This window comes from Watersipora subatra, chromosome 7 (genome assembly GCF_963576615.1).
Source record: "Watersipora subatra chromosome 7, tzWatSuba1.1, whole genome shotgun sequence".
Taxonomy (NCBI): Eukaryota; Metazoa; Bryozoa; class Gymnolaemata; order Cheilostomatida; family Watersiporidae; genus Watersipora; species Watersipora subatra.
Window position 1 is genome coordinate 27163621 of NC_088714.1, and position 21703 is coordinate 27185323.

The window sequence follows — 21703 nt, forward strand, 5'->3', positions numbered from 1 at the left end:
ACAACACTTTCAAGCATACTGAGCTGTTTGTATTGATAAACAAAATCATTAAAACAAAAACAAAGCTTGGCACGTCTGCAAATCTAAACAGCCCAGAAGAGTAATTTCAAAAGACCTAGCAACCATGTTCTAAATATTGCCTGCAACTATGGTCCCTCAAGCGCCTTATCTTTAAGCAACCATGTTCTAAATATTCCCTACAACTATGGTCCCTCCAGCGCCTTATCTTTAAGCAAACATAATATTTGCACAAGCAGCCCCTTTAAAGACTTGATGGCTGCAGCATTCAAACTCACTTCACTTTTAGGCCTTTTTCCGACGAGTATTGACCTTGAACAAGCCTCCTAACAATAGTGAGTGTTCACTTTGTCTTTTGTTTTATTGTTTAACATATGAAAAGTACTAAAGTTGATAATTGATGTATTTTGTAATAAAAGAGGTTTAGTTAATATTATTGATAACAAACATAGCAAATTAGCAAGTTGGAGTATTGTAAGCTTTAGTCTTCACATGATAACATGTAAGTGTCAACACTTTCTTGTGTACCTATTATCAGGTGCACTAATTAATGACAACTCTGAGTTATCATCCACTTTTAATTGTTCATCTTTTACTCTTGCATCCCTCAAACATATTATATGGATTTTATACTATATATACTACTATTATTGCTATAATATTTTAGTGAGATACAAATAGTATTATTATATAGTACTACCAATCATATAAACATAATTCAAAAATAATTTATAACAATTTAACTGATAAGAAATTTTAGGAGCATTTCTTTAACTTCTTATTATTTTAGTTATAAGTATAATTATATAATAATAACATAATAATATAACTACAGTAAGCCAGGTACGGGTTCATAAAATGGCATCATTTTAATTCGACATACGGTAATTATACTTAATTATTTCATTGGATCAAACTGCAGTTGCATATCTTTATTGAGCAGGAAATGCTCAACTTTCCTGCATCGCTTTTAATTTAAAACCAAAGTAGGGTAAAGAGTTATTTAAATTCTCTCTAAATTATAGTTTCTTCAGTGTCAGAATGAAAAACTTAAAATAATTCCACAATTGCCTTAAAATGATTTTGAACATATAACTATTAGGCTGCCGCCTCCTAGTAAATGGTTTCCAGCTCACCAGCCCCCTTTTGCCAACTGAATTCTTTAACAAGTTCAAAGACAGACACTAATCTGAATAGATTAAACTTTTATCATTCAAAAAATAGTTTTGTGAGTCAAAAAACCTTCTTTTGTTGCTGCTGTTTGATGAACATAGTCAATCAGAACAACAAATTTAAGCATTAAACAAAATAGATGAAACCTCATTCACAATGCTATGCATAGAATAGCAAAATATGTAGCAAAATTACGATTATATGACCTTTACCTGTGCTTGTCAGATGGCTGCCAAAGATCGACTGACGTATTTCAATGTTTACGCAAGAGGTGAACCAACAAGAATACTATATGCGCTCGCCGGCAAGGAGTTTGAAGACAAGAGAATTGAGCTTGAACAGTGGCCTGCTGCCAAAGAAGGTGAATATCAACAAACTTGTTTTCTTGAAGTAATTACTTATGCCAAATCTTGCTTGTGATCTTGTTCATTTACTTTTGCCTTTTTGCAAAGAGCTCAACAGAAAAATAATAAATAAAGGAAAATTAATAAATGATTCAGGCAAGCAAAGATCTACAGAACGACAAACTAGGTTCAGTATCTTTTATTTTTTTTTGATCAAAAAAAGTGAAAATTATAAAGACACCCAACTGCTATTTAAAGCATGCAAACAATGTTGTTTTGTAATTTTTTGTAATTAAATTCGTAAATAAATTAAAAAAATTATAGTTTGCATCTATAGCAAGTTATAACCCATAGATAAAAATTGCAATTCATAAATGAAAATTATATTACCTCTTTTAAAACTTTTTAAAATGTGTATGTACAAGCATAGGGTGCTTTACAGATTCATGTTAAACATTTAATTTTCAACTTTTTAACAAATGCCATCATTCATCGAAAACTTCACGGTTAATGAAGATCTACTGATTGCTCAATCTATGAATCGTTTCAGTCCACTTTGTCCGATAGATAAAAAAACGCCTATTTTACTGATACCTTACGCAAACATACTCATCTCTTTTACACACGTATTTATCCGGCTCTGAACCATGGCTGCGTGGAGCAAAGTTCAATAATTAGAACGATGTTCAGGGAGACTGACTATGATCAAAAGAACGTGTATTTTTTGAACTTGATGAATTAAGTATATTCAATTGAACAGCTAGTTAAGTTTTTAATCAGACATTTTCTAAATGGTTATACAAGTTGGTGGCAATGGTGAAGTTCAACCGACAAATAGCGGATGTTTTCATAAAGAATACTCATCTTCGCTAAAATTCAGTTTTGACAAAAGGTAACTACCACAGTATCTAAAGGCGGGTTCACATTGTATCGATAATTACTCTTTGACTAAGTGCACAGTAGACCAATGACATTACTGAAGCATTTTGAATATGCCAGAAAACATTGCAAATGTTTAACTTTGCCAATATTTCGCAATGCAGGAACGCCAATGAGAATCCAGGACAGCCTGTGCACCACTTCGGCGACGGTGATTGGTTGTCGCAAATTACTTAATCTATATTTCTCTTTCTGATAGTTGTGGCTGGTCTAGGACTGTTGCTTCAGCAGCGCATCGTGTAATGAGGATGATATGCAGCGGACTAATCGCTGATGTAAATGCCGGTGGGTTTGTGGCAGTGTTAACAGTGTTAACAATCCAGTGTTAACAATGTTATCACAGATAATCAGCGAAGAAGTGTGTAATTAACACCGACGTCTGCAATATATGTGAGCTCAATTTCAAAGTTTTGGTGTTGTAAACCAATTTTGGCAACATATGTTAAAATTAATTTAAGATCTCATTTTGGCACACTCACACCAAATGAATTTTTTCATGCAACAAAAGATAATGTAACACTTAGAAACTATCAATGTCTACTAGAGCTAGTGCTATGTCCTTGTAGTTTGACCTTTTAATGAAAATTGAGCCAGCTAACAAAAAAATCTAAAACATTGAGGTGCAAACCCGTCAAATTCAAAAGAATTAATTTGAGCAATTAGCGTTAAAACTTTGTAGCTGTCATGAAACTATTTTTTTACAGTAATATTGATGCTACCAGTTATTATATACATTAAAAAAAACTCTTTTCTAGTATTACCATACATCACTTTATTTTTAGAGCAGCCTCTAGGTCAACTTCCAGTGTTCGAATGTGAGAAGGGCACTCTGGTTATGTCCAACACCATAGCAAGATATGTGGCTAAGGGCTTTGGTAAGACTGCAAAATAAATGACTTGCAAGTTTTTTAAATTTTTGTTTGTCTTTTTGTTGCACTTTAGGCTAGATTCCATATTTAATTTGATGCTATTTTTTAAATATTTATTGCCAACTATATACTAATACAGATTATTGTATTATTATGTTTGTTGGTGTGAGTTAAAAACCAAGTATGCAAGTATGTATACTGTGGTTTCACTCTACACTACACTAGATTACACTAGGCTACACTAGACTACACTAGACTACACTAGACTAGACTACACTAGACTACAATACACTACACTCTACAGCTTGACTACACTTTGTATTTTATTTAAGTTGCTCTTTAAAAGGAGTCATAGTAGGTTATAGTAATAGTAATAATAGTAGTAGTAATAGTGGTGGTAGTAGTAATAGTAGTAGTAGTAGTAATGGTAATAGTGGTATTAGTAGTAGTATAAGTAGTAGTAATATTAGTAGTAATAATAGTAATAATAATAGTAGTAGTATTAGAAGTATTAGTAATAGTTGTAGAAACAGTAGTAGCAATATTAGTAGTAATAGTAGTGGTGGTAATAGTAATAGTAGTAGTAGTAATAGCAGTAATAGTAGTAGTAATAGTTGTAGTAATAGTAGTAGTAATAGTAATAGCAGTAACAGTAGTAGTAATATTGGTAGTAATAGTTGTAGTAATAATACTAGTAATAGTAGTAGTTATAGTAGTAGTAGTAGTAATAAAGCAGTAGTAAGAGTACTAGCAGAGGTAGTTATAGTGGTAGTTGCAGTATCAGTGGTAGTGTGAAGTGCAGAACTGGCGATGGAACTAATAACGATAATAGTATTGATGGTAGCATAAAACACATTGTAGTAAGTCGTACAAATATAATGAACTTATGAAAACTGGCAAATATGTAGGATTGGCCGGAAAAGACGCATGGGAAGAAGCGCTTAATGACCAGGTCATGGAGACATGCTCAGACGTCTTCAACGAGATTCCTGCCAAGATTTATTCCTGGCAGGTCTTCAAAAGGGTACCAGAACCGGAAGATTCTGAGAAAATCAAAGAAGAAGTAAAAGCCAAAATTGTCAAGTCATTGAATTTTATCCAGAAAACTGCTGAGAAGAGAGGAAAAAAGTTTATTGTAGATGACAAGGTACACTTCTGATGATTTTGGTGCTGCTTTTGTACATTATGGCCATCCACTACTGTTCACTGCCTTAATACCCCTTTTATGATCATAGCAATATCAGACATGCCTGAAGTCGATAATAGACCTACATGTACTTGGTATTACACAAGCAAAAGCCATTTCAAACCTATTCTGATTGTCTAGGACACCGGGAAGCGAATGGAATAGATGGGTTTGAAGTATAAACAGCTCTTTGTAAATAAGGAACAAGCTTGTTTACAAGCGCAAAAGTTTTGCAATAAATTGCTGACGCCCTCAATTTGCTATTTACATAATTATAATAATAGTAATAATAATAGCCTAAATGTGTAGTTGCAACTTCTTTTTTCACCAACTCAAGTTATACTAAGTTTTCATACAGTGATATCGCGTGGCGCTGGAATGTCATAATGGAAACAGCCATGACGGTCTCATTCTGTTATTCAGTGTCACTGTTTGGAAGCGAATCACTCATGTGATGTGCCATCTTTGTGCCATGGAAACGACCTTAGTGACGAACAGCATCATACATGCGCGCACACAGTTCTTGCTTTCTGGCCGCATCATACCTAGGCATTTGCCTGGACATAAGACAACACGCAATCATTGCTCTATTAAAGTGACATATGAAAATGTGATCCGCTTGTCAGCGCACGTAGCAATGTAGCACATCAGGTGTCACTACACCATCACTGTATGAAAACCTAGTATTAGGCATAAGCCTAAGATCAACTGCCTAAGATCAACTTAGGCAGTTGATTTCTTGCCAGAGAGTGGACTCGTTTGCATTGTCAGTTTGGCAGAGAAAACTGTTTAGGGTCCGACGCCCTTACTGCTACCACCAGTGGTCTTTTTGGAAATTGAAGCTCATGCTGTGGTTCAGAGGACAAAAGCTCCAGGCCACCAGTTCACTGCTGCTTCTCGCTGAAACCTGACCAAAAATATTTTATAACAAATTTAGCTTCAACAACAAATCTGTGACATGTGGTACACTCAGGTTTCATTTGTGACTGTTGATTACTTAGCCAGAGATAGAAACTGATCAGGTGAGGCGGGGGGGGGGCATCCTAATATAACCTGGTAACCTAGTACTAGCAATTGCATGCAGTTAACTGACGATCTAAACCTTGCTCAAAACAACATTTTTGTAATTAATAGTACGAAAAGTGGTGTTTTATAGACGCAATCTTTCACAAATCAGTTTTCTAATTTACAGATGAAACTAAAAGAGAAATGAAAGCAGAAATCCCTGCAAGCTTGCCAAGGTTAATGCCACTGTATAAGATCAGTGTACAAACTAGAGCAATATAAGACAAGAGTTGTTCCATGCTAATAGCTGAAAATTAAAAGAGTAACTCAAAAATACATACCGCTTTCTTATTCTTCTGGCTTCAACTGGTGGTGCTTAGCTATAATTAAAATTAAATTAGAATTGGTGAGATGTTTACTGTCATAAAGAAGTAAGACTACACTTTTGTACTGTTTTTTGTACTTTTTTATTAAAGAGAAGCCTTTAAAGTTATTGATACTAATAACACAGTCAGTGAGCCTGAAAATTCACTGAAAGTCAGCTAACACTTGAAGATAATTCATCACTGCGACAGTCTGATAGCCTTGAACTTTGCGATGAACTATCGCTAGTATTAAACTGTGAACATTTACTGTAAGTCGTAAATAAGGAATTTGACTTGATAAAAGGTGTTATGCACAATGCTTTAAAATATTGGCCATAACTTGGAAAAAATATTTTGTGGGCCTCTTGCGTGGTGATAAAATAGAAAATCACTTCGATATACATAAAAAATGTATTACTAATTAGAAAATACTCTACCCGCACAAGTATGACACATTTAGAAGGTGCTCTTTGATCACAAATGTGACATGTTTAGAAAGTGTGCTTTGATCACAAATGTGACATGTTTAGAAAGTGTGCTTTGATCACAACTGTGACATGTTGAGAAGATGCTCTTCGATCACAGATGTGACATGTTTAGATCGTACTCTTTCATCATAAGTGTGACATGTTTAGCATGACTCATTTGTTACGCTGTAAAGCATGTTAGAAAGGGATTTATGATCAAAATTCGCCATATTTAGCTAGAACTTTTCTATTATCAAATGTATGACATGTTTGGAAAGGTGCGTTATAGCCATATATCTGAGGTATTCTTTATTAGCTTTCCGTTTGAGCTGTTTCAATTTACTCTTACTTTTATATTTGATTCCAAACTTTAAATAAAGCTAATCTCTTTAGCAAAAATTATAAACTTAATTATAAACATGTGAATTGGTTGTTTTAGATCTCTCTGGCTGATGTGTGGCTTTACTGCTCCCTAGTTTTTGGTAAGGCAGCCTTTTCTGATATGATGGAAGTAACACCCTGGATCAAGGAATTCTCACAAAAAATGGAAGATGATGAAGTTTTGAAAAAGTATTTGGCAGAAAGGAAGCCGTCTGCCTTAGGCATTTAAAAAGACCAGCTGACAATTTTTACAACCGGTTGCTATTATGATGGGCTACAATAGAACAACTTTTTCCAAATAAATTTTTTACAAAATTTATTTCACTTTTTCAAATTAAATAAAGAAGCATTAGTGTTAGTAAACTTCTACAATGTATCTTGTACCTGTGGTAAAACGCTGTTTTGTTACATTTCTTGCTGGCACACTCTTTCTCAATACACCATTAAGAGAAGTTGTCTAATCATATTCAATCCCGGAATGGCAGCTAATATGTCTTCCATGGAATGACAACTCCTTTTGGCATATTCTCGCGTTTATAAAGTTCACGACTTAAAGCATTTGTGTCAAGTAGTAACAAAATATGTTGAGAATTTAATTATACACAGCAACTTCAACTGGTGGTGCTGAAGGATTATAAGTATGAGAAAAGCTAGCTTAAGATCTGATTGGTCAAAGCTTTATGCTAGTTTTTCCATGCACATTGTTAACTAACATTAGGCTCTAATGAACAAAAATACATTTAAACAAAGTTGAACTATAGTATATAAGTATGAACATGTGGCATGTAAAACTTGGAATGACGAATTTAATAGAAAAAAGATGAAACCACATGACCTGCAATTCATTATTCGAGTCATACACAAGCAACCAACCAAATGATAAAACAAAAACTGCTACACTAACAAAATTTATTGAAGAATAAATAATGTAATAATTAATGTAATAAATAATAAGTTGTAGACATGTAGAAAAAACAAATGCGTGACCATTAGCAACAACTAATTAACATGGTTATATAGCTATGGCTAGTTATAACGCCACACCCACTACAGCTGATGTTAGCTACAAAGCCAGTGCTGTCTACCTCACACCTAACCAATATTACTTCAGCTGTTACCAACTAGATGGCACCTGGTGCAGGTAGCATTAGTAGCTGTTCAGTGGGGAATCACTGTATCTGAAAGTGGGATGAACAATTGTAAAGTAATTGCGTTTTATTCCAGATGGGATGTAAAGAATTAAGCTTTTTTCCAACATTAACTGCTTCTAATAACAAAAAGGCTAGATAAGCACTTACTGTATCAAGCTGATACCCGTGTTCCTATCTAAACTAGTGTACTTTAAAACCAAAGGCTAAATATGTTATTCGTCAATGTCCATGATTCAACTCAAATGCATAGCATTGATTACCTGCAGCTGTTAACAGTGTTAACAGTGTTAACAGTGAAAATGAGAAGGCTGAAATATCTCACTAAAAAGATCAGAGAAATGGCATGAGCACATGTGCTTAGAAAAAGCATATAGATAGCTGAGGTGGTGAAAAAGTTTCCAAAAGAAACTAATAGAATGCCGTGGCAATTTTTCTTCTAATTCATAGAGGTAAGGATTTTAAGTATTGGGTGGCCTCTGGTGGCCCACTATATTAATTTATGAGATTAAGCTAAAAATACATAAGGTCCATCGATAGCGAGAATTGCTTAAAAAATTATATGTGCTTATACACAACATCATGAATGAAAATGTATTTGTGCATGTTTATATAAAATATATTATTGTATAAAGAAATAAATAGATAAATCAATAAACAATAAATAAATATGTATATATTTATAATTATTTTAATAAGCACAACATATGATGTTTACTGGTTGTACTTGTACTGGTTTCGCTGTAGTGCCCTTAAAGGGCACTACAGTTGAAACCAGTTTGAATTATACACCCATAAGCTGTAATGCATAAAAGGCGTGTCCAGAGACACATAATTCATGTATAACACGTGTAAAATGCCTAAAAATTTCAGTCATTTTTTAAAATGATTGAGGGGATCAGACAATTTGTAAATTGACAGAAAATGCCTAAGCATTTCACAAATTGATTGATTTTACATATTGACTGTAACATATAATATAATATGTATATAATATATTATATGTCGATTTAAAGTGGTCAAGTTATAAAGTGAACTTTAAACTTTATAAATTAAGTATATTAAAACTATACCATTTTTATGACTATTATCTTTTATGACAGTTATAACGCTGTTCCAGCCTTGGCGCTCCGCCAAGATTGAAAGCTATAGTATGGATATAATCATGCGAGCTAGCCTTGATATCATCCATCGTAAAGTAGATTACAGCTGACAATTAGTTGATAGCGGGAATCGCAACGATTGCAATCTCATTACATCTGCACAGTTTTACATTAGAAAACATTTTCATTACTCACTCATGATTAAAGCCATTAAAAAGTAAAACTGCTCTGTCATCAGCTGATAGAATTTCCCTATCTCCATGTGGGAAACCTCAAGAGAACCTAAGAATGCAGCTCAACTTGAGATTTCTCCTAAGAGTTCAACTTGTTTTTATGGTAACGCTTTAATTGTTACCTCAATCTAAACATGTGGAGCCTATCTCTAGTGGCAGCAAGTCTCTAGTGGCAGCAAGTCTTTAGTGGCAGCAAGTCTGCCTCACTCATTGTCAGCAGTTTCTCATAGGTAGATAGACACATTTGCTGTAAGTACCTTCATTTCTATTTTTTCATAAAAATCTCAACCTGCTTTTTTAAGAAATAGAATTCAAATGATAGATCCAAGGTTGCTAAGCAAAATTTTCAGTAAGATGTAAAAATCTTAAAACTTTTTTCTTAAAAAAGTTTTTCTGCACTTGAAACAAATGCTAGAAGGTATATTCTGTCATATATAACATATTCATCCTTTTTGAAGTTTTAGTCAGTAAATTACGGTAGAAGCAGCTTGCTTTGAGTCTGTCCGTAACGGAGAGAGCCTGTCCGTAACGAGCCAGTTTTGTGTCATTCCATAAAACATGCACAAACTGAAACTTTCCGTAGATGTACCAATAATATTTTTGATTAAATTATTTTTTTAGTTAAATAAAATATGGTATAAAACTCGTATGCTTGGCTATTCCGCGCACCATGACAGATCATCATGATTGATCAGTATTTGCATAATTATTCCGTGATGTCGTAGAGTGACCAAATAATGTTGCGGTTAGCACGCCAGTTTGTAAATTGGCTTGTCAGAGTTTGCTAACGTTGTTACCGTGGCTTCGAACAAACGCGGATGGACAGACAGACAGACACAGCTCTTCCTATAAGAAAGATTCTGTCAACTAATTTTGAACAAGACATCTGATAGCAGTTTACAGTTAGCAGTTTAAAATTAACTGTTAATAAATAATAGTTGGCAGCCAGTGATAACAGATAACAGGTAATGTATGTATGTAACAGGTATGTACATATGTACATATGTACGTATATACGTATGTACGTATGTATGTAACAGGTACGTTCTCTAAATAAAGTAAAATTGGTTTATTAATAGTGAAAGTAACAAAAGCTGAAATACTGAAAATGATGCAAAACCAAGACACTAACTAAAGTGGAACAAACTTCTAGTTTAAAAAAATTAGATTCAATGTCGGACCTGCATTAAAATATGCGCAGGTTTTCTTGCCAACGCTTCACATAGCTGATAAAAGTTCAAGATTGCAATTGTCACTTTATAGACCGAGGTGATGTTCACCGGTAGCCTTTTGAAACTTCTGGAAATGGAAAATGTTGACCTTGGTTAAAATATAAAAGGTTTGAATCAAGGTCGCAATAATAATAAGAAAGTAAAGAGATTATTCCATTTTAACAGAATTGTTGTATTCTTTTTGTAGAAGTGAGAATTATCGGTTTCGATGCAAACTTTTTTAAAAGGATATTTCTCGTCTCTCACGTATACCGTTAATTAGTTTGAAGCATGTATGTATTTTTAACATTTTAAACCATAATATAAGACAATTAAATTAAAAAAGATTCAAACTGTTGTTAAACTATAGTACTAACAAAGTGTTTTAAATGCTGTAGGAAGTGCTTGCAAAGAATGCTAGTAGAGAATGCTTTGGTTGCAAACTCTCTATTTTGTTACCTCTATGAACTATCAGTAAAACATAGAATTGAGTAGATTTACTCCACATGTTGTTGTTTATCATCAGCTAACCAATGAACTACCCGCATATTAGGTGAGTCAGCCACCTCATCAGAATATTTATAAACAAACGCTATTCGCTGACCTTGCAAAACCGTGTTAACCGTCAATCATTTAATGGACAAGCTGTGAACATGTTAATTATCACACTGTATGCGAGTAGACTGCACTGCGCTTTCTAAATAATAAGGAAGATTGCACAAGTAGCCTCACCCGTTCAGGTAGCTAAATACAGCGCCATAAACAGTCCTTTAGATTTTCAACTTTTTGTCTGGAATTGCTTTGTGTTTTTTGTTTGCTGCAAGCTTCTTCATTTTGAGTCTGAATCAGTGAAAACGCCTTTTCATTTCACATGCTTTAATGTCTTTGGTCATGCAACTTTTGACTGGCCAAATATAATTATCCAATATCAGCACTATTATTAATAGTTTAGGATTTGCACTGAATATATTGCTGTTTTCTAAATGAGGATCAGCATTGATTGTAATGATGTTCTGTCATCGCTGGGTATGTTGCTGTTCATTTATAGGGTAGGTTAAATCTGTGATTAATAAAATACAAATACTGAAAACATGAGATGTATAAACAAGTTACAGATAAACGCAAAGCGTTTAAAAGATATCATCAAAGACAAGATACTCACATTTTATAGGACTGTTGTGGGTGCAAAACAAAAGAACATAGAAATGTTATGAAAAACTTTAAAAAAGTATTTTAGTAGAAAAAAATATAATTGAACAAAAAACAGTTTTCTATTATGAACTATGCCTTGCATGATGAGAAAGGATTTACATATATGTGTACATTATAAAGTGGCTTGCTACAAAAGTTCAAGTAGCTAATACTGAAACTCAATGAAATACATATTGGTAAACTAGGATTTTGCTGTCCTGAACACAAAAACATTTTCGGTTTTAAGGTTAGCCCAGTTTGTTCAAACCTTGTTATATTATTTGGTCCGGATATAAACATTCAGCAATTTATTTAAACTCTGATACCTATTCTACTTACTTACTTACTTACATTAAACAACTAGAGCCTTGTCAGCTTTTGGAACATGAATTTTGACACGACTAGAGATTTTCAATAGAAATACTAAAAAGAAGAGAATATACAAGCTTCTAAAAATTTTGAAAAGAAACCAAAATAAATCTACACAATATTTTTGTTTCTGATGGTAAGCCAACCAAAGTGGCAAAGTGTCCTTGGTGAACCTCGAAAAAGCAGAGCTTCGAGCTTTCCCAAAATACGAGTCACTCATAAGTGTAGTTAGTTCATTGTTAAAATTACTCAATTTAAAGAAGAGCAGAATGAAAATAGCAGAATAACTTGATAGTTTTTGTAATAAGTTTGATAGGTTTGCTGAAACTTACGTAAACCTTAAAGTTGCAGCCTGTAAGCTTGCTTCACAAACCGCAACTAAAGATATTGCAGCAACCTTACCATAACTGGCAAAATAACGTATTAAAAGTTAAAAATAATCAAAATAAATAGTGTCACAATGACTTTCAGAAAGTGTGTGTTAGTGTAACAGCTACAAAGGAATCTGCTGACACAGATCTAAAGTAAATTATATGCTTAAATTTTCAAGATGGCTTCAACGGACAAGTTGACCTACTTTCATGCATACGCTCGAGCAGAGCCTACGAGGATGCTCTATGCTCTCCATGATAAACCTTTAGCTGACAATAGAGTTACGAAAGACGGATGGCCCTCACTGAAGAAAGGTATGAAGCTATATGTTGACTGAAACTTACATTTAAACATGGTTGAAACTTATCTGCAGACCATTGTTTTACACCATAGACTTGATATTTCTATCTATTTTGATTATATAAAACTATTTGCCTGATTAACTGCATTTCGCATTCAAAGATTTTTAAAAGCAGCTTTTAAAAAAAAATTGTCAGCTATATCACACTCGCTCTTTCTCCCTCATTTTTTTCTCTGTCCCTATCGCTCGCTCTCTCTATTTCTGCAACGCTCTTTCTCTCCATCTCCCTCCCATTCCCTGTCTGCGTCTTTCCCACTCTCCTTCTTCTCCCACTCTCTCTCTCGCTCTTCCTCTCTTTCCTCCTTCTTCTCATCCCTTCTTTTCTACTCTACCCTCCTCTATCCCTTTCTCCCCCGCCCTTTTATTTAATGCAGACATGTTGGCGGCGGCCTTCACAATACTGGCTGTGTTTTGTGTCGAGTATTAATATATTATTTGCTTAAAATAAAACACACGCTATTTCTACATTTTTTATTTTATACAAAAACTTTTGAGTTGCTGCAGATAAGATAACATATTTTTGGCTTAGTCTTCTTTATTTATAGGGTATATACTGAAAATTTGGCGTACTTTATATATTATCTGCTCTTTTAATATACATGTACAGCTTGTCATGTAACATAACATAAAAAAGCTTAACAAAGATATTGTCTAGTCTTCAACTGAATTAGATTGTTTACGTTACTTGTAATGCAAAGAGTTGTTTTTGAACTCAAACAAATTGTTTTTAGAACATTTAATAACTGATTGTGGTCTAACACCAAGATTGAACTGTGTCCATAACTGCATGCATGTTTGTATTGCTCAGTGTTATCAATGAAATGAGTGAATGAGTGTACCATTATCAAATCTGTCAGTAGTAAAACAACAACTTTGCAATATTGTATCTCAAGTTGTTTTCACCAGGCACAATCTGAAAACATATTTTATGAATTGCACTAAAAAAACAGAAGAAAAAATAACATAAAAAACAAAATGACAGAAACAAGCATTAGCTAAAATCCTCACTCACACTTGTCAAATAGCATGTGAACTAACATGATTATCTCACACAGATTAAACCTATTATCCATAACACAAACAAAAACAGACTCCGTCAGAAGCCGATAGTGACCTCAGGCGGATGTAGATATGCTTATCATCGTATGACGGTAATAGTGACACAGCAGAAAGGAGAGAGACAGAAATATTGGCTATAAAGAGTTAGTAAGAATAATCTTATCATTCATAAAGACAAATATTGCCGCAGAAAGGTGTGTAAAGGGTGATGAAATGTTTGCCTGATACAGCAAAACACAGCAAGTAAACTTTCTTAGGATTGATTGCCTCATCGCTCTGTTCGCCAAGATCGGAATGGTAATAACAGAAACATCAAATTATGTCACTTGCTTTTTAATTACAAGGCCAGCTCATTGCACTTATTGACCACTCTCTAATTTCTCTCTCTGTTGCATCTTTAGAAAGAAATATGCAAATACGGAAATTTGTGAATATGAAAACATTTTTGTTGTTTATTCTGGACATGTCACGAAAAACATCAATTTGTTGATTACGATTGTCAATAAAGAGGAATACATACGTACAAATACAAATATAGCAACACTAGAGTAGACACTTTTCTGAGCATCAATGCATGGAATAGCAACTAACCTAGTTGGAGTTACTTTCTCACGTGTTGCACAAATTCCATATTTTTGTGCAAATCTGATTACCCATGCGCTCGGGGATACACAATGTTCAGCTGTGATGTAAAATGATGATGCTGCTTACACCCTCAATTGCTGCTTATATATGAACATGCAATATCTTTAACTCATTTATTTCATTTACAGGTTTGATGCTGTCGGCATATTTGAGACTTTAGAAAAATGTGACGAGGCTGATTAAACCACTTTTGTTTTTCTAATTCATAAAATATGTAACTTTGGTTCATTAATTGTTTGAGACTGGATGCATTGTGTTGATACTTTAGAATTGTTTAAACTAAGAGATTTTAAAACTACAGCTGAGATTGAGATGAGATCTTATTGAGATGATGATTAGAGCCTTCACATTAAAACTAGCTTTTATCAAGTCTGAATGTTTAAATGGGGTGGGACTCTAAAACTTTGCAAACTTTATACAGCAAAAACTTTTATGTGGTCTTGTTAGTTATATACGTAAGTATAAATAACTAAAATTACGTTATTTAAAACATTTTTATAAAAAATTCTGTTTAAAAAAAAGTGTTTTTAAAGCATAGCCTGAGTACTTTGAGAAAAGCCCTTGTGATCATATTTCAGCCCTGCCATGTTTGAAGTAAGTTTTACAGAAACTAAACATACAAACTTAGTAAAAGGGCCAACAAAACAGTAAATTTCAGTTTAAATCAGTAGTTTACTGTTAAAGAACTTATAATGATTCAGAGGCCTTGAACACAAGTAGTAGCATGGGTTGATGACAAATGTGAATCAGTGCTATTGAAGCCCCGTAGCTGACTAACTACTTAACCAACTGAGAAAAAAGGATACTACCGTCAGTCGCTCTTAACAAGCTCTTTTCGTTAAATACTAGGCTTCTACAGCAAATGGTTTAAGCATGAACTTGCACAACATTTTAGCAGATTTTATCAGAAAGTATCGGAATTTTTCTATCATTTGCGATTGTATTTGATGTTTGAGGTGATTTGACTACCAGCATGTTTCAAGATTAAAATTGATAAAACTTGATCGCAGTTACAATGCTCAGATCAAGCGAACGTGTGATTATGACGTCTATAATAATAGTTGCAAAAAGACTGACAAAATAGAAATGAGTAACACTTGGACGCAATAGCACGTATCGACTATAGCAATGAAAACCAATAGTGACATCATTTCGTGTATAGTTTTCAATCAATTTCGTAATCAGTTTTTTGTCGATTTCTTTATTGAAACATCTTGATAATCAGATCACCATAAACATAAAAAGAGTCGCAAATGATAGAAAAATACTGACACTTTCTAATAAAATCTACTGAAACTTTGAGTCAGATCATCTTCAGGATGATTTAATATTTACAACAAAACAATTGTTAGAATGAATACAATTATGCATTTGTTGCTACGGAATCTAATTTTCAGACAGACTTTGCAAAGAAATTTAAGTTTACGGAGTACTTCTTTCTATTTTTATGGACAATGTTATATTACTATTATGTTACATTGTTATTGTTTTATACCATATAATATTTCTACTATTTATTGGTTTGTTTATTTCTACTATTATACCACTTTGTTTTTTTTTGTTTTCAGGAAAATCTTTTAAATACTACAAGCAAAATCTTATATTTTTAGTCAAGCTAAAAATTTAAATTCAGCCTATTTTTTCAATTATCCTGATATATAGGCTACTTATACTAAGTACAGTAATTGCTGAGACTAAAGTAAATACACAGTGGTTCTACCACAGATCTATATAGTAGATCACAAACTTTATATTCAAAGCTTTGACTATATTTGATTTTTCATTTTTATTATATCTTTATTATAATTAGAACCGTGTCTGTTTGTCTAAATTTACACTAACTGCGCTAGCGAAAAATTGCCTTGCACACGAATTAAACTGAGACTCTCCGTTTCACAGCCAACACGCTAACCACAGCCCTACTCAGCCGCCTTATCATTTCATGTGATAATTATACACATACTGATTATCCATGAGGATCTCTCACAGCCACAAGAATGTCAAAAGTACTAATTTAATAAAATGATGACTCATGTTAGCATTACAAAAATTTAACTGAACATTTGTAAACAATTTGTTGCAACTTGCTGTCTGTTCTCCTTTGCAGACCAACCCCTTGGACAAATGCCTGTTCTGGAATGTGATGAGGGCACCCTTTTAATGTCTAATTCTATAGCAAGATATACAGCTAAGAAATTTGGTAAGGAACAAACTTTCTCCTGAAACAGTTAATGCTATTTAGTGTGAGAGTTGTCTTACTCCTTGTGAACATCATTGGCTGGTAAAATAAAGACAGTGTTTACGATAAACATGTCTATTTAATGTGGACCTAAAGCAAAATTTTTAAATATGAATGTTTTATTGCAACATAAACCTTGTAGGTAGTTAATATGGATTTACTTTCCTTTTCTTTTAAGCTACAAATTGCTTTGGATAACTTTTTCAATTTTGCAAATAAAACTGCTCAAATTGACAACCTATTTTGTCACAATCTGTTCCTTATACATTTGATTACTAGCATTGATCACCTCAGCTCACTCTTGGTAGGTTTTCCTGCGGGCCTTGAACTTGACTTCTATAGATGTTTACTCTGAATGGCATTGACCAATGAAAACAAAGTTCGTGTCCATCTATCTCCCTACTTATCTCCCTATTTATCTCCCTATTTTTGATCTCCTTATTTATCTCCCTATTTATCTATCTATCTATCTATCTATCTATCTATCTATCTATCTATCTATCTATCTATCTATCTATCTATCTATCTATCTATCTATTTATCTATCTATCAATCAATCTATCTATCTATCTATATATCTATCTATCCATTTATCTATCTATCAATCAATCTATCTATCTATATACAGTCAAACATGGATAACTCGGCCACGGATAGCTCGAAAACATGGTTAATTCAAACAGTTTCTTTGGTCCGTTCCCACGTAATGATAAATTGCTATAGATAACTCGAACTCAACACTGTTAATTCGAACTGTTTTTTTGCCCAACGGCTACCGAAACGGTTGTTATCGCTTTAGAAAATCACTTTATTCAAAGCCATAGAGGTAAACCTCATACTTTCGTAATTCATAAGCGTTGTTATTACCACCATCGGCAAAATAATTTTGTCAACGACTTTTCTAAAGGTTTGGTCAAATTTGATTTATACTGCTATACGATGAATAGCACGGGCTTGCCGGGTCACGCGCGCAAGGATATTCGCCACGCGCATACAAAACAAAAACAGCATGTTGTTTTGTATGTGCGTGGCGAAAATCCTTGAGTGCGTGACCCGGCTAGCCCGTGACGAATAGTTTTCCGACGTTGATTCCGTGTTGAATCAACGTCGGAATGTTGAATGTTTAAAACGTCTTAAAATTGTTTTTATTAAACGTATACGTTGTTTTAGCTAAAAAAACTATTCATCGTTTGACCTAAACACAGAATACGTGTGTACATTCAATAAGTATCCATTCAAAAAGCGTGAGTGATATACAATGTACCGTTAAACCTCGTAAAACTTTTAATTGAACTGCCTCGGAGTGTTGCTCTTAACGAATCCCAGGTAAAGTAAGGGGTTTTTCTTTGGTAACTTTTTCTTGAAGTTGCATAAACTTCAAGAAAAGTTGGCAAAATTGATCGTGGGTAAAACGCTCAAAAGAAAAAGATGTCTTTTCTTTTGAGCATTTCAACAACGATCAAGTTTTGCCAATGTCAATCTAAAAAAACGTCCTGGCAATAACATCACCTCAAACAACAAACCAATCTCAAGTGATAGAAAAATCTCTACACTTTTTCATAAAAACGTTTTAAACTTTACATTAGAAGCATTTAATTTGAAACAAGCCATTTGTGCTTTTGATTTATATTATAGTTTGCATATGTACATGTATCTACTAATAAATAAGTAAATACATGGACTTGTGACAGTGCTCTGATAACTTGAACGCTCTGATAATTCGAACACTTTTGCTCGGTCCCGTGAAGTTCGAGTTATCCATGTTTGACTGTATCTATCTATCTATCTATCTATCTATATATCTATCTATCTATTTATCTATTTATTTATCTATCTATCTATTTATCTATCTATCTATATATCTATCTATCTATTTATCTATTTATCTATTTATCTATCTATCTATTTATCTATCTATCTATCTATTTATCTATCTATCTATTTATCTATCTATCAATCAATCTATCTATATATCTATATATCTATCTATTTATCTATCTATCAATCAATCAATCAATCTATCTATCTATATATCTATCTATCTATTTATCTATCTATCTATCAATCAATCTATCTATATATCTATCTATCTATATATCTATCTATCTATTTATCTATTTATCTATCTATCTATTTATCTATCTATCTATCTATCTATCTATCTATCTATATACCTATCTATCTATTTATCTATTTATCTATCTATCTATTTATCTATCTATCTATTTATCTATCTATATATCCATCCTTTTATTCACTGTATCTACTGTATCTACTGCATCTGCTTATCCGTCCATCCGTCTATTCGTTTATCCGCCTATCTCTTTATTTATCTATCCATCATCTATCCATTTATTTATCTATGCATCTATCAACTGCCTAACAGCTAAATGAGATGTTCAAGTCGAACTACCCTTTGTGAACTGAACTTGAGCACACACAGATTGTCTCTTTAACAGGTGTGATGGGCAGAAGTCTTTGGGAGGAAGCATTGAATGACATGGTAGTTGAGGTCTGCTCCGATTGCTTTCAAGACCTCCTCAAGAAGATATATGAGTGGGAGATATTTAAACGCTGCCCTGAACCTGATAACTCAGTTCAACTAAAGGCAGGCATTAAAGATCGCATTGTTAAGTCAATGCATTTTCTTCAGTCGATTGCGGAGCAGAGGAACAGAAAGTTTATCATAAATGATCAGGTACTTGATCCTAATACAGCAATAAACTTCACATGTTAGTTTATCATAAATGATCAGGTACTTGATACTAATACAGCAATAAACTTCACATGTTAGTTTATCATAAATGATCAGGTACTTGATCCTAATACAGCAATAAACTTCACATGTTAGTTTATCATAAAAATATATGACAAGCTTCGAGATCAAAATATATCACAGGATATTAGAAAACTAGAAAATGAATGGTTTTCAACCTTGTACATTTGTTAGCATCTGTTCGATCAGTTTCGCTGATTCTTACCTATAATTCTCATTAATTCCCACCATGTCTCATCCATCTTTGCTCTATTTTTCACAAGCAACTGATATATGTAGTACACCAAGCTTGATCCCATGTCTACATCATAACTTGTATTGAACATACTTTTGACCAAAATCGCAAAGTCCAATATTTGTATGCTTCATGGTTTGACTTTCACTATAAATTTTATTACAACGGCTAGTTATCAAATAGCTTTTAACGGCTGTGACATCCATGATTTTGATGTATTTTACAAACAATAAACGATGTTTGGTTGAATAGTTCACGATATTACAATTCGTTAGTTCAGATTTGATAACCTGTTTGTCACACTTGACAACAAACAAACTCAATTGATCGGATGCCTAAAATCAGCAGTCAAACTAAATTCAATATAAAAACACCGCAAAGATCATAGTAACAGTAGTAAGAATAACCCAAAGTACTAATCTGTACGCTACAACAACCTAATGAGGTCTTATGAAACTACTAGTTTGCAGTTTCTCACGGAACCTCCTAATCACAAACCTAACATCATCTGTTTGCTGTTTGTTTTACCTAAATATAAATTTACCATTTAATAATGACTACAGTTAACTCTTTTGCAGATGAACCTTGCAGATGTTTGGTTATACAACACCCTACAGTTTGGAATTGTGGCATTTCCAGACATTATGGAACTTACTCCTTGGGTTAAAGAATTTGTTGCAAAAGTCCAGAATGAGGAAAAAATGAAGGCGTATTTAGCGAGCAGACCAAAGACCCCTTTTGGAATATAACTCTATAGTTGTTACTAAATATTACCCAGTGTCAATACTTCTGATATGAATTATTGTTATCTCAAAAGACTCTTGTAGGTGGCTTGTAATGACTAAGGGTGATTACTAAAAGATTAAAAAATGGATATTTTTTTAAAATTCATAGATAAGTGCTTCTATTCATCCTATTAAAGTTATTTAATTTCATTATCAAAATTTATTCCCTCTCTGCTGCATGTATGGCACTTTATTCAAAACCAGATTTATTCTAGAACTAAATATACTGTGACCATCTGTGAAGGGGATTTGGCACAGGAGCAATTGTTGCTGGATGCTTTTCCTAACACCACCAACGGTCCTTCTGTGATTCGAACCACTGACCTACTAGTTGTATGCCAGTTACAGAGAAATGGAGAATTATTCAATCCATTGCTGATGCTAAACCTAACCTTCCATTTCAAAAGTTTAGAGGGTGCATCTAATTTCTTTGTTTTCATATAGAGCACCAACAGCATTTATACATGTAAATATTTTCTGCAATTCATATCTTACCCTGTTAAACCTGGGGTCAACCTAGGGTCAACAGCAAGCTAATCTTTACTATAATAAGAGCCAGGAAAAAAACTGCACCATACAGAATTCCACTCACAACTTTCAGCATAGCAGCCAGCACTCTACACCAGCCAGCTCCAACTCTACACCAACAACCTCTAGCCAGCAATCAACCACTGTTCGCATTGCAGAATAATCTAAACAATATATACATATAAATTTTCGTGTTTGTCATTTGTTGGTCTGTCGTCTGTAAGTCGAGCTATAGCGATAACATTAGAAATGAAAAATCGCCTCACACTGTAATTGAACTCCGAACAGCTCAGTTAACAGGCAAACTATCCACAACACCACCCGGTTTACTATGAACTAATTGGGCACAAACTTATTACACCTGCCAATATTTAATGATGATTGGTTAAAACACAGCATGCTTCAAGCTTCAGCTAGCATGCTTGAACTAGTAAAAGATTAAAATGTGCCCAGACTTTCCCAAAAAGGCTATAAATATATGTATTTATAGCATAAACTTAATTAAACTTATAGCACACATAGACGTAAACAAACACTTTAATTTAAGAGTTAGAATGGCGAACGTTGTAAATGTTGATTAAAAACAAAATTTTCTGTGCAAAAATCTTTTTTATTACTAGTACAATGCCGGGCATTCATCTAGTGTTGAAATAAAATTAAGCTGTGAATGACCAAACCAGTTTGATAGAAAGCATTTTGTA

The 21703-nt window shown here is 33.5% G+C and overlaps 2 protein-coding genes across 2 annotated transcripts; both read left to right on the forward strand.

Annotated features, from left to right (window-relative positions):
• Nucleotides 1–301: 301 nt before the first annotated feature.
• Nucleotides 302–7119, forward strand: LOC137400051 (glutathione S-transferase 1-like). Its single transcript, XM_068086361.1, has 5 exons — nt 302–353; nt 1417–1552; nt 3257–3349; nt 4252–4490; nt 6806–7119. Exons 2-5 carry the CDS (start codon nt 1417–1419, stop codon nt 6974–6976), a joined length of 639 nt encoding a protein of 212 aa, XP_067942462.1. The 5' UTR covers nt 302–353; the 3' UTR covers nt 6977–7119.
• A 2267-nt stretch (nt 7120–9386) lies between these two features.
• Nucleotides 9387–20715, forward strand: LOC137399684 (glutathione S-transferase-like). The gene is made up of 5 exons (XM_068085875.1): nt 9387–9480; nt 12553–12688; nt 16547–16639; nt 19138–19376; nt 20268–20715. The coding sequence occupies exons 2-5, from the start codon at nt 12553–12555 to the stop codon at nt 20436–20438; spliced, it is 639 nt and encodes a 212-aa protein (XP_067941976.1). The 5' UTR covers nt 9387–9480; the 3' UTR covers nt 20439–20715.
• Nucleotides 20716–21703: the final 988 nt, after the last annotated feature.

Coding starts and splice junctions, on each gene's coding strand:
- LOC137400051 (XM_068086361.1), top strand. CDS start 1,417: ATGGCTGCCAAAGATCGACTGACGTATTTCAATGTTTACGCAAGAGGT. Junction 1,553..3,256: donor GTGGCCTGCTGCCAAAGAAG/GTGAATATCAAC, acceptor CTTTATTTTTAG/AGCAGCCTCTAGGTCAACTT. Junction 4,491..6,805: donor AGTTTATTGTAGATGACAAG/GTACACTTCTGA, acceptor TGGTTGTTTTAG/ATCTCTCTGGCTGATGTGTG.
- LOC137399684 (XM_068085875.1), top strand. CDS start 12,553: ATGGCTTCAACGGACAAGTTGACCTACTTTCATGCATACGCTCGAGCA. Junction 16,640..19,137: donor ATATACAGCTAAGAAATTTG/GTAAGGAACAAA, acceptor TCTCTTTAACAG/GTGTGATGGGCAGAAGTCTT. Junction 19,377..20,267: donor AGTTTATCATAAATGATCAG/GTACTTGATCCT, acceptor ACTCTTTTGCAG/ATGAACCTTGCAGATGTTTG.